Source organism: Boleophthalmus pectinirostris, unplaced genomic scaffold, assembly GCF_026225935.1.
Source record: "Boleophthalmus pectinirostris isolate CB_2022bp ecotype Guang Dong unplaced genomic scaffold, ASM2622593v1 HiC_scaffold_2, whole genome shotgun sequence".
NCBI classification, from domain to species: domain Eukaryota; kingdom Metazoa; phylum Chordata; class Actinopteri; order Gobiiformes; family Gobiidae; genus Boleophthalmus; species Boleophthalmus pectinirostris.
Window position 1 is genome coordinate 114,576 of NW_026571152.1, and position 13,387 is coordinate 127,962.

The 13,387-nt window shown below is 38.0% G+C and overlaps 1 protein-coding gene across 2 annotated transcripts in view; it reads right to left on the bottom strand.

Moving 5' to 3' along the window:
* tubgcp6 (tubulin, gamma complex associated protein 6) overlaps positions 1-13,387 on the bottom strand; it is a 95,849-nt gene that overhangs the window by 29,955 nt on the left and 52,507 nt on the right. The window contains exons 15-20 of one of the 2 annotated variants that reach the window (XM_020919144.2): positions 12,876-13,014; positions 12,630-12,728; positions 10,786-12,445; positions 8,632-8,784; positions 6,044-6,212; positions 1,467-1,608 (exon numbers count right to left, since the gene is read on the bottom strand). In XM_020919144.2, the coding sequence (XP_020774803.2) occupies positions 1,467-1,608; positions 6,044-6,212; positions 8,632-8,784; positions 10,786-12,445; positions 12,630-12,728; positions 12,876-13,014 (2,362 nt within the window). Of the gene's footprint in view, positions 1-1,466; positions 1,609-6,043; positions 6,213-8,631; positions 8,827-10,785; positions 12,446-12,629; positions 12,729-12,875; positions 13,015-13,387 lie in introns of both variants that reach the window. The other variant, XM_055155502.1, reaches the window with a different exon arrangement.

Here is a 13,387-nt window from a genome sequence, read left to right on the forward strand (position 1 = left end):
ACAAATAATCTCCAATTGTCTTCCCTTATAACAAGCAACAAGTGTTTAAGTCTATTAAAGGTAATTTAACCTTTTTGCAGGTGGAAAAGTGCCTAAGCTCCACCAAAAATGACCTGTGAGAGCTCATTTTCAAAAATTCCATTTGAAATTAAGGAAGTTAATATTAGATGTTTTTATTACTTTAAACTAATCAGAATATGCCAAAGTTTCTCTGGTAAATTTTTTTTAATCAACATTTAACTGTGCCCACATGGGGAACCGAGGGTCCAAAGAAGGGGCCAAAAAGATCACATTTGGTTTGTGACCATATTTGGGGCTCTACACTGTCCACATGAAAGCTCAGAAAAGTGTGAGATTGCCGTCAGAAATGGTCATTCTCACAAATATTCAGGTTCAGCAGTTAGTTTGTCAATATCTGCTTGGAGTAAATAGATCTTGGACCTCAAAATTTGAAAAAAAAAAATTGCCCTGCCACCAAATGTGAGATTTTGGGGGCCCCCAGCACCCCCCTTAATAAAGATACCCAATATTTAACAGATTCAGAATCTGATTTCAGCTTTTCAGCTTCCTAGCTCTATTTTTTATGAAGTTATGGCCTCTCAAACATGCTTAAGAATTAAGATTTCAGAAAAAGTGAGCATGGCCCCAAAATTTCAAGGGGCCATAACTCAGGAACGACTTAAGGGATTGAGCTAAAATTTTCTTTCATTTGGTGATTTTAGAAATTTCGAGATGGCTCATAGGGGAGATTCCTTGAAAACAGCTGATTTCATACAGACTGACCCATATACAAACTATAGATTGTGCAGAGTCTAGTCTCAGGTCTGATCTGATTCTGGTCTGGTTCTTGTTTTGTCCAGTACATTAAGTTTACTAAGTTACACATTCCAAGACCAAACTGTGAAAAGTCAAGATTTTCAACAATGATGGTGCATAGTCAGTTGATTTTTCACACTACGTTCAGCCCAAATACTACACATTGAAATTAATACAATCTGATCCCCCATACATCCTGGATCTTATTCTTTGCTCTTAGTTCATTTCATAATGTTTTATAGAAGTTTCAGATCGGGACTCGGTTTTGGCAGATACTCAAAATCAAATGACTCGGACTCGGGCAAAAAAACGTGATCGGGACATCCCTACTTCATTCACCATTGAGCTGGAGGACAGGTCAAAATTCTATGGTAGAATGCAGTTGCAAGGACTTTAAGCTATACAATTATTTGTGGGGTCAGTCTCTAATAAACGATGATAAGGTTCAACATTTGTGACTCATAAAGTTGGTTATTACTTTCAAAAACAGCAAACTGCGATAAAGTTACATAAGCCCCTGTTCTGCATCTGAAATGTAAACATCATCAAATAAGCCCTGTGAGCTGCATCTTGATTTAATCACAATCACATTCCATACATATTAAAGTGTTCTATTTTTGGAGCAGAGACATCAGTTGTTACAGTGTCACCTTTTCAAAGAGCAGATCACTGAGGGACTGAGCGAACTCTCCATCCTCCATCAGGAGAAAGTGACGCAGCGCCTCAAAGTGCCTCTCCACCCCCAACTCCACAAAAAAGAAGTCCACTACTGCCTTGTTCACCAGGGACACGCTGCACACAAATCAACTTAAATGTCAACTACAGTGTTCAAATATTATGAAAATTGTAGATTTATGTACCGAGTCCTGCTTTGACCTGATAGAAAGAGGGGGAAAAAAGCAACATAAGATAATGAAAAACAACCACTGATCTATGTTTAGTCCTAGTTTGACATGGTTTAGAGAGCATAGAGAAGGGGATAAAAGTAAGGCATCAGAATAAAAATCTGAAAATTATAATGATCTGCAAAAAATAATATATATTAGGATTTCTTAATAGTCAAAAAATTTACATTTAACAACATAGAACTGTTACATGACATTAAAAGTCCTATTTTATGCTAAATTAACTCTTGTGAGCTTTAGTAATGATGCAATCTTGTTACCTCCTCAAAAACATACTTGGAGTTGCATTTTCTTCATTCACATGTTTGAGTAACCCTTTATTATTAGTCTGTCTACATCTCCAAAGCTCAAAATGCTCTGTTCCACCTTGTGACGTCATGAACCGGTTGTTGTTACCACTACCTTTTACCTTTGGTTCAGTAGAGATCCCCTCAAATCGAAATTATCCAAATGATTCTAGTGAAGGTGTGTGGAGTTTCTGTTTGAGTGACGAACCCAATTAGAAAACATGCCGAATTTGTGTGTTAAACATGTGTGAATGAAACAAAACGCAACTTTGTCCATGTTTTTGAGGAAACAACACTATAACAAAGATCAAAAAACAGTGCAATATGCAGCCATTAAATTACTGTACAACTGTAAATTTGTAAATTACAATTTTCTATTATCAAACATTTGTTAAAAAAATGTTTAAAACTATAACTTACTTTATTACAGCTAATTCATTAAATACATTTTATTCCAATTTTAAGAAGGTAAGATTCTTTGAGAAATGATCAAGAATCTATTTGTGCTGTTATATGTATTATACAGCTGTGGACAAAATTGTTGGTACCCCTCTGGTAAGGAAAGAAAAATCAACAATGGTCACTTAAATAACTTGAAACAAAGAAAAGCAATTTTTTAAAAATGAAAAAAAGAAAAAAGAAAAAAAAGAAATACTGACAAATAACCAATGAAAATCAGACACTGTTTTTGATGTGTTGTTCAATAGAATTATTTAAAAAAACAAACTAATGAAACTGGCCTGGACAAAAATTATGGTACCCCTAGAAAAGATTTTAAGTAACTGAACAATAGGGACATATTACACTTCAATGTGTCTCTAAGCTGCATCACAGGTGTCTTCAAACTTGTCCTCAGTCAGTCTGTCTGTTTAAAGGGCGACATGTGCCAGGAGACTAGAAAGAAAATGATAATGATGACAAGCAGGATAAAGATAAAGACAATAAGACCATCTCCAAGCAGTTTGAAGTTCCTGTGATTACAGTTACACATGTTCTTCATAAGGTCCACAGGGCTGTAGCCAACCTCCCTGGACGTGGCAAAAGAGGAAAACTGATGACAAATTGAAGAGATGGATCATATGAATGGAACCAAAGAGCCCAGAACAACTTCCAAACAAATTAAATGTAAACTTGAAAGGCAAGGTACATCAGTGTCAGATCACACCATACATCAGTGTTTGAGCTAAAGTGGACTTCATGTGAGGACACCACTGCTGAGAGCAAATCATATAAAAGCAAGACTGGAATTTGTCACAATGCAGATTGACAAGCCACAAAGCTTCTGGAAGAATGTCCTTTGGACAGATGAGGCAAAACTGGAGCTCTTTGGCAAGACACATCAGCTCTATGTTCAAAAAGAACACTGTCCCTACTGTGAAACACAGAGGAGGTTTGGTTTTGTTCTGGGGCTGTTTTGCTGCATCTGGCACAGAGTGTCTTGAATCTGTGCAAAATACAATGGAATCTCAAAACTATCAAGGTATTTTGGAACAAAATGTGTTGCCTAGTGTCAGAAAGCTTGATCTCAGTCCTAGGTTATGGGTCTTCCAACAGGATAAAGACCCAAAACCCACAACTAAAAACACACAAGAATGGCTAAAAACAAAACATTGGACTGTTCTGGAGTGTTCTTCTGTGAGCCCAGATCTCAGTTCTTTGAACATCTGTGAAAGGAGCTGAAACATACGTCTGGAGAAGGAACCCTTCAAACCTGAGACAACTAGAGCAGTTTGCTCACGAGAAATGGGACAAAATACCTGTTGACCAGTGCAGAAGTCTCACTGACAGTGACTGAAATCGTTCATTTGCAGAGTTTGCCTCTAAAGGTTGTGCAACAAAATATAAAGTTAAGGGTACCATCATTTTTGTCTAGGCCAGTTTCATTATTTTGTTTTTCTAATAATTCTGTTGAACCACAGGTGAAAAACAATGTTTGATTTTTGTTGGACAATTTTCAGTATTTTTTTTTATTTATTATTGCTTTTCTCAGTTTCAAGTTATTTCAGTGATTATTGTGATTGTTGCCAGAGAGGTACCAACTAATTTTGTCCACATATGTATGTGTGTGTCTGTATTTTACATCTTTTAGGTTGAATACAGACACCATTTTCAGAAGCTGTTGTGAAAAAAATCATTTTACTTTTGCTTTTATGTACTTTATGTGCTAACAGACGTTTTGAGCTTTGTGACAGTTTTTGTTCCATGTGGATAGGTTCCATAATTATGAAATCTGACTTAAATCTTAAGCACGCAGCAAATTTGACCAAAGAATTCTGATCAGTACTCTAGCTATTGAGCTTAAACTATAGAGATTCTACAGTGTAGTAAGCGCTTTATTTGCATGTATTGAGTAGAGCTAAGAAGTACAAATTCAGACAGTAGATAGTTTTGTTTGAAAAGAAATGCTAAAGCTATTCCTGTGTTCAACAAAAGCCAGAATGCGCAGTGAGCAGAGATAGAGGAGGACTGACACGCCCGCTCAGAGTCCTAATGGGGGTTATTTTAAAGAAAACACTCTTGAAATGTTGAAGGTAATAGGAATTTAAATGACATCTGCTCTGTACATTAGAGGCTGAAGTGTGGCTGAAGTGGCAGAAAAGTGGCAGAGGATTGGTGAAAGTCTGACACCGCCACTTTCTCTTAAAAGCCACATTTACTAGTGTGGATGGGCCTGTGGTAAACACTATGGCACAAACGAGTACATTTAGAATAGCTTTTGAAAACTTACATTTGAGCGATAGACACTCAGGTCATGGGTCTTCCAACAGGATAATGACCCAAAAACACACAGCTAAAAACACACAAGAATGGCTAAAAACAAAACATTGGACTGTTCTGGAGTGTTCTTCTGAGAGCCCAGATCTCAATTCTCTTGAACATCTGTGAAAGGAGCTGAAACATGCTGTCTGGAGAAGGAACCCTTCAAACCTGAGACAACTAGAGCAGTTTGCTCACAAGAAATGGGACAAAATACCTGTTGACCAGTGCAGAAGTGTCATTGACAGTGACTGAAATCATTCATTTGCAGAGTTTGCCTCTAAAGGTTGTGCAACAAAATATTAACTTAAGGGTACCATCATTTTTGTCCAGGCCAGTTTCATTATTTTATTTTTTTAAATAATTCTGTTGAACCATAGGTGAAAAGCAATGTTTGATTTTTGTTGGACAATTTTCAGTATTATTTTTTTTATTTATTATTGCTTTCTCAGTTTCAAGTTATTTCAGTGATGATTCTTGATTTTTCTTTCATTGCCAAAGGGGTACCAATTATTTTGTCCACGTCTGTGTATATGTTCCATAGTCCAGCCCTTATATAGACTAATGTTATATCTGTGGGGAATGATTTGGGAATAAAAAATATCGAATGGCAAGTTTTCTAACAAGCATTGAAATTGTGATTAGATTTGTGAGTTATAAAAGGAGAGATTTTAAACTGAAGAACTGACTGAAGTATGTATAAACTGAAGTATGTATAAACTGACACACTAATACTAGAACAATGTGTATTTCAGAACATGTTTGTACAGATCTAAACTGCAGGGTTATAGGAGTTTTTATGAAGAATAAGACAGAAGATTTTGTGGTTTGTGGAGGAAATTTTGGTACTGATTGACTGACTGGTGACTTATATTATAATAAATTATAACAGTTATAATATAATAAACAAAGACCCTAATAAAGCATTTTAGACCAAATAACTAGCAGGTGGTGTACCCTTTCAGAACAAAATACGTACCTTCTTTCACTTGAGATACATTTAAGTTTGGTGCTTTGATTGTTAATTCTACAGAAATCTGCTGTTTTGCAGTCCACTGCATTAACATTATTATTATTATTATTTATTTAACTCCATATTTATTTTTAACCAAACTGACCATGCATTTGTCTGATGGGTTACTCCACCTGTCAATCATGGCCATCTGATACCGGGGAAAAGATCCGGCTTCAGACACACTGGTCTTGTTTTGTCAAAGGGTGTGGTTCTGGTTGGACAGGTAACCTTTAAACAATGAAGCCCTCAGTGCCCCGACTCACTGTGTGATGAGTGGAGCTGTGACTGAGTGTTTGATGAGTACAGGCAGAGACACCATCTCACTGAGCTGCAATGATGAAGAGTCTGGGGCCATGTGCAGAGCCTGTGCTGTGTGCACAGCCCAGGGGCCGTGCGTGATGGGCTTCAGCAGCTGACACTCTGGAGACGAGGCTGCACATAGACAGGACAGGAGAGAGGAGACAGGTGAGAAGAGACAGGTGAGAGGACACAGGAGAAAGGAGCGAACAACCAAGAGAACAACCAACAAAGAGACAGTGAAGACAGAGAACTATTGATACTTTGCAATGACATCAAGATGGTGGGACTGCATTTACTGTATGTCTATGGCAAAATGTACAGCAGTTATCATGGTGACACAGTGCACACATTACCAAACACAGCCAGATGCATTTTTAGATTTTCTGAAAAAATTCTAAATGGATTTAAACAACGCATTTTCAGAAGCCTCTGATCAATATGAGCATTCATTAGGTGTCAAACAGGAGTAAGAGAGCTTCTGACAGGACAGTACCTCCAGTTAACTTTAGAGTTAACTGTAATGTATCAACAGGCCTCCAAGAGTAGAATTTGAATGGTCATTATTACAAATGGTGCATGTAAATATGTGTGTGGTATTGCAAGACAAATCAGAGATTCCTTTTTAATCTCAGACCTGAGATTTCTACCTTCACACAATTCCTGGACAAATGAGGGAGTACAGCATCTGATTAAACAAACATTTTGATGTGTGACACTGCCTAATATTATGTCTACAACCATAAATAAATGTCACAGTATTGGCAAACAGTTTTTCTTTTGCTATGCGGCCCCTGGTGGAAAAAGTTTGGACATGGCTGATTTATCTTGTGAAATATTTCATATAATTCAATCTAAATTTTAAAAATGAATCAAATTTGATGAACCAAATGAACATTTAACATGTTTGCACTTGTTTGTCAAGCGTGCCGACATTAAGAAGAAGCCCTTGCATTTGTCTTAAGATAATTGATTTCATTTGGAGAAATGGCCTTGCAGCTATGTTTACGTTGCACATTAAATTAATTTCTGTTAATGACACAATGCTTAAATGCTGTAATGAGTAATAACCTGCTATTATAAATAATGTCACTGCATAAATTACTACAAACTTGAGCACTGCTTGATCCTCTACAAAGAGTTTAATTTCAGCAATAGCTGAGGCTTGTTTTAGTTTTACCCCAGTTTCTAAAAACATCAGTGGGTCACAGCAACGCAGTACACATTCTTAACTGACCTATATTCAAGACAGAGAATTAATCTGGATATTGCCATGTTTAACTTTTAATATAGTGTATTTTTAGTTTACCCTCAGGCTTCAAATGACATCTATTAAATGAGGTATTTAACATCAATTAGGATGGAACATAAGGAAAAATATCAAATTCCATATTCCTGAAAACTAGAATGCAGTTCACGGTTCACACAGACTGAAATATGATCTACGAAACTAACACAAGAATCCATGGCACTTCAAAGCCTGTTTGTAGAGCTCAAAACTACTGATTTAACTTGTTTTATAAATAAAGGAGACTCCCAATATTTTGTTGTTTACAGGATATAGCCTAAAGTCACTGTAATGTTAGTGTTTCTTTATATGCACTATTAACTAAAAGTGGTCCAATTGAATAATTGATAATAACGCAATGGTTGTTGTGAAGATATTCACAATTACAATATCTGGTATGTAGTCTACTGAAAACTATTTAAAAAGGCTGAGCTCATTAAAATAGAAACAATAAAATAACTTGATCAAGAGTCTAATGAGGAGAAAATTCTGTTTGTCGTCTGGACAAAAGTTTGTTTGGTTGAAGACATTTCGCAGCTCACCCAAGCTGCTTCTTCAGTTCTGGTCAGACGCTGGTGGATACTTCCTTATATCTGCAGGGAGGAACTAACTAACTGAAAATAACACACACACTTGTTTGTTTGTTTGTTAGTTTGGCCTATTGACCTGTGCAGGGTGTGGGGTCTAATTAGCAGAACAATTCATGGCCATAATGGAGCTCCCACACCTCTGGACCTGACCTGACTACACCTGTTGTTCTCTTGTTTGTTCTGAATTAGGTTTGAGGATGGAGTTGTAAATAGGAGATAGATGGTTTCTGAGGCCTCCATTTCTGTTTAGAGAAGGATTCTCTTTCTTAACAAAAATGGCTTCTTTCTCTCCCCTCTCAAACCAATTTTTCTCTCTGGCTAAAATCTGTACCTCACTGTCCTCAAATGAGTGGCCTGTGGCTTTTAAGTGGAGATGTACAGCAGACTGCTGCTGCTGCTCTCTCATCTGTGTCTAGAACTGGAGAAGCAGCTTGGATGAGCTGCAAAACGTCTTCAACCAAACTAACTTTTGTCCAGTCGACAAACTGAATTTTCTCCTCATGGATTCTACCTGGACGATTGAGGGATTCTTCACACATCAAGAGTCTAATGTTATATTTCTGCACTTTTAAACTTCAAGCACAACATTTAGGTGTGTTTTGTCAGGTTTCTAATGGATTCTCATAAAATTGTGTACTAAACTTCTATAAAAGAAATAAATAAGATGTATACAAACCCATAGCATTGTAGCAGTCTTCATAGTGCTCCGCTTGGTACTGTGAGGACAGGGCAGAGAGATACTGCTGCTCGGACATGTCTTGAGGGGACAGAGCCCACCCCGATGCCCCCCATCTAGCCTCCTGCTCCCCTGCCCAGCCGGACAGAGACACTGAGGAGCAGATGGGACCATTATGTACTGAGAAATTATATGCTGAAACACACAGAAATTACTTGTACATTGTCTTGAACTAACACACCAACACAGTACATATGGCATTATAATGTCTTTAAGGGAACATTTGTGCAAAAAAGAACTAATTACTTTGCACTTTGACCATATTCCACCCTTTCTTTATCAAAAACATAACCAGAGTTGTGTTAGTTCCCTCTTGAAAGCTCAAAAGACTTTGCTCCACTGCATGAAGTCATCTGATGGTAATCCATAACTCTCATGTATGTTTATTAAGTGAAAGCACCCTCACAAGACTTAACCAACTTCAATGCTAAAACCCAGCAGCTATTGTTTTTGGCTTTGTTTAAACTGTATTGTTCCTCTGCAGTAATTTTGAATACAGACAAAAAGGAAATTTTAGATCAACGGTGTCAAAACTATGGCCCCCAGGAATCTTGGTGAATTGGCTCAAATTGTTATAATTACCAGTAATGCTTTTTATAGCAAGTTCAATATTCGCTATGATCATAACATTAAAGAACAAACGTTTTGGCGTGAAACAGCCTTATATTAAGGTTTCAAACCCGAATAATGATGCGGTGGTCAAAACAGGTTGATGATTAACTGTTTTGACCAGCAGTTTTTGGCCCTCTGCAATTCAAAAAGCAGCTCTCAGAAAAATAGTGGTGTTGATATTTTTCAAACATATTCATGGGTTTCTGAATTTTTTTTAATTTTGAGGATCTTTCCCATTTTAAAGATATCAGTGTAATCAATATAGCAATTAGGGATGGGCATTCGATGAAATTTTCTTAATCGATCGTCGGAAGAATTAACGATCGATTCGATTAATCATTAACGTTTTTATATTAAAATGATCATCATTATTATTACTATCTGCACTACTAATCTGCATAAATAAATTCAACTTTACGACATATAAACAGTAACCACTCTAGAGCCACATCAGCCCCTTTTAGATTATAATGTGTTTAATTCAGTTTTGCGCAACTCTCACCGAAACGAAACTTAAAACTGCATCGCTAATTTGCATAAACTAAGCAAAGATAAAACTAAAGCTCTTGTGTCGCTGATGCGGTCAATTTCTGTTGGATTAAAAAACATGACTCAGTGGAATACAGGTTAGTGTGACCAGATTTGCGTTTGTCAAAACCAGGACACCGTACGGGGGGTGGGAGGTGGGGACTCGTCATCGACATTGAGCGACTCTCACCTGGCAAAACTTTTTCCCACTGGACACCGAAACATATGTTCCTGCTTTATACACTGTGCACATGGACTCTCACTTGTCCCGAACGCAACAGAAAGCGTGGAATTTCTTGTACAAGTCATTGTTAAATACGCATTTGTGCTTCGGTACGTTGCGGACTGACTGACTGTGTGTGTGTTTGCTCGCGCCTTTACAGCAACCTACATTCAGTTTGTCGATTAAAATGAACGTAATCGATGAAATTCTTAATGATCAATTATCGATTAATCGACTAATCATGCCCATCCCTAATAGCAATAGTTCCAATTTCTCATCCATCAGAAAATAAATGTATAAAGTCAAAGGAAAGGCAAACAAAGTAGTCTAAAAAAAGACAACAATGCTTAAAGAGGGTCTATTTTACTTCAATGGGGTATTAACTGCTAACACATATTTACATCACCAACCTTTATATTTTGGAAATTTTATATTCGCCGACATTAACATGTTTTATAGTTCCACTTTTGTTCCTGAATCTGAGTCTTCCCCCTCTATGCTCCACGAGGCAAGTCACTCCCCCTTCAGAGTGCCATCACAACATAATCAGCGTGCATCCCGCTAATGAAACTACTGCACATCTAAAACCACTCAGGCATGCTGAGGGAACAACACTCATGGTAGAAAAAAAAAATCAATCTGATTTTGCATAGTACCCCATCTTTAATACATGATCTTTAAAACTTTATTATAACCATTATTGACTCGTGGAGACTACTGTAGAAAGTTACCTTCAGTTTCTTTGTCCCTGGATGCCTGGTCACCTCCTCTCTCTTTGCTCTTCACAACGCAGCCGACTCCAAGAGAAGAGTCTGATGAATGTCCAAAGGCACTTCTCGAAAGTGGACTTTGAACTGGACCGGATGTGGACACAACACAACCAACGCCTAAACTGGAGTCTGACGAATGGCCATACGTGCTGCCAGGTAAGGGAGGTTTTCTGGGCTCTACTCCAGCTACTATGCACCCTATTCCTAATGCTGAATCAGAAGAGTGTCCAAAAGTACTTCCTGGTAGCGGAGATAGCATTGTTTCTGGTTGAGAAACTACACATCCGACTCCTAAACTGGAGTCCGATGAGTGGCCATGAGCGCTACCAAGTAAGGGGGATTTTTTGGGTTTAATACCTGCTACTACGCACCCAGCTCCTAAAGTTGAATCAGAAGAATGTCCAAATGTACTTCCAGGTAGAGGGGATAAAGTTGGTTCACTTCCCAAAATCGTGCAGCCTGGTTGGAGCATGCTATCCGAAGCGTGCCCATGCTTGCTCCATCTTGGTCTAGCTTGTGTTACATCAGACACAAACTCGCCAATTTTGATATTAGCATAGGAGGAGTGACCGTGGATGTTAGCTGTAGGAAGAGGCGCCACAAAATCCGAAACATTTTCCCCTATTTTGATATGCGAATCAGACGAATGCCCGAGGACATTTTGGGAAGGTAAAGATGGTGCAATGTCTGAAACTAAATCTCCTAATTTGATATTGGAATCTGAGGCATGACCAAGAATGTATGGTGATGGGAGTGGTGCTGTTATGTCTGATACGTTTTCAACTATTTCAATTTGTGAATCACAAGAATGCCTGTATGTAATTGAAGGCAATATGGCATCTATATTGGAAGTAAACTCCGCAATTTTACTATCTGAACAGAAATTTTGACTTTCGGGTAAATTTATGAGGACTTTATCAGTTGATTCCTCTGTTGAGCTTGCGTCTTTCAAATTGTCCATTTCAAGAGTCTCTTCTTGTGCACTGGGAGAAGTTGGTGGTAGTTTTGACCCAGTGAATGTAATTTCAGATGCTAGAGACCCATCCTCTTGCTTTGGTTCTGACATTGAGAAATTTATGTCAATCAAATCATGTGGTTTATCTCCAGAAATTTCACTTTTTGGAGAATCCTGAGGTGTGAATTGACCAAGCCGGAAACTAGGTTTTGTATCTTGCCCAAACGGACTAGCTTTAGGGCAAATATCCTGCATTGATGATACATTCTCTCCAAGAGGAATATGCGAAAAGGATTCATGGTTTTTGTCAGGTCCAGGTTCAGTTCCTGAATCAGATTTAAATTTGGGTTGGACTTGGCTGGTCATACCTTCAAGTGGACTAAAGGGGGAGCTGAAGTCGTAGTCAACCAATGGGAAGGTAGGGCATGTTTGAGGTAAGTTTGAGCCAATGTCCTGTAAAGCTGAGTCCACCTCAGCACTGTCCGGATTTGGGGCTTTAGGGAGAAAGTAATTTATATCAATGCTTTCAAAAATCAGGTTAGGGTCCATGGAAGGTGTGGTGGGGTCTGGATAGGGTTGCATTTCTGTTTGTGGAGTTGGGGCATATTCTTGGGTTTCTTCATGCTGCTTTTCATGTTCTTCAGGATGGACCTCTTTTGGAAATTTCTAAAATGGAACAAAAATGTACACAATCAAATTTTGCAGTGGAGTGGCATAATTCTAGAGCAGTGTCATTATTTGACTATTTGAATTTGATGTGCTGTGCATAATCTCTTTAATGTAACCCCTGAACTTTGGCCCAGACTGCCTGTTAGCATTTGCTAATGATGCCGTTTGTCTTTTTTCTTACCTGTGCTGATTGGGGTATGGCCGGTTGAGCTGAATGTAAAGGTGGGAACAGATCTATTGGAGGTCTCCCTTGGCCTCGAGGATATTTCTTCACTAAGTCCTAAACACACAATAAATTAGGAATTTTAGTATTGTGACACTAGTCACGTTCACGCCATATTTTTATTGTGTTCACTATTTAATGCTATCTAGCAGAGATAAAAATTACCCTACTGTTTCCACATATAACTTTTAAAGAGTTTGTAACCTGTATTTGTTGCTCATCTTGTGTTAAAAACTGCATGCGTGCTTCATGGAGCCTCATCCTCTGCACCCGCCACAGCGCCCTCCTCTCTCTTAGTGCTGCTTCCTCTGACAGACGGCTGTACTGCGTGATCAGCTCCTTCCTGCAATCCAAGAGAGAAAAAATATATATTTGGCATCAAGGTTAATAGCTCAAGGTGTGTGATAAACTGTTAAATGGCAAAATTATGATGATTATTATAAAATGTTAAAACCAAATCTTCTATATTTCGTCTGCGTTCTAAAAATAATTGACCTAATTTGTTTCAATTTCCTCTCCTCATAATTATCTGCAATTTTACTTATTTGAATATCACCATAACCAGAAAATACACAGACCTGTATCCTGGCATTATGCTCATCTCCATAGTAATAGACAAGATTAATGAAATAGTATAAACATTGAAGGTAATGCCATAAGGTCTCAATGGACACAAACAGGTGGCCGTCCCTACACCAGAAGTTACCCCTTTAACG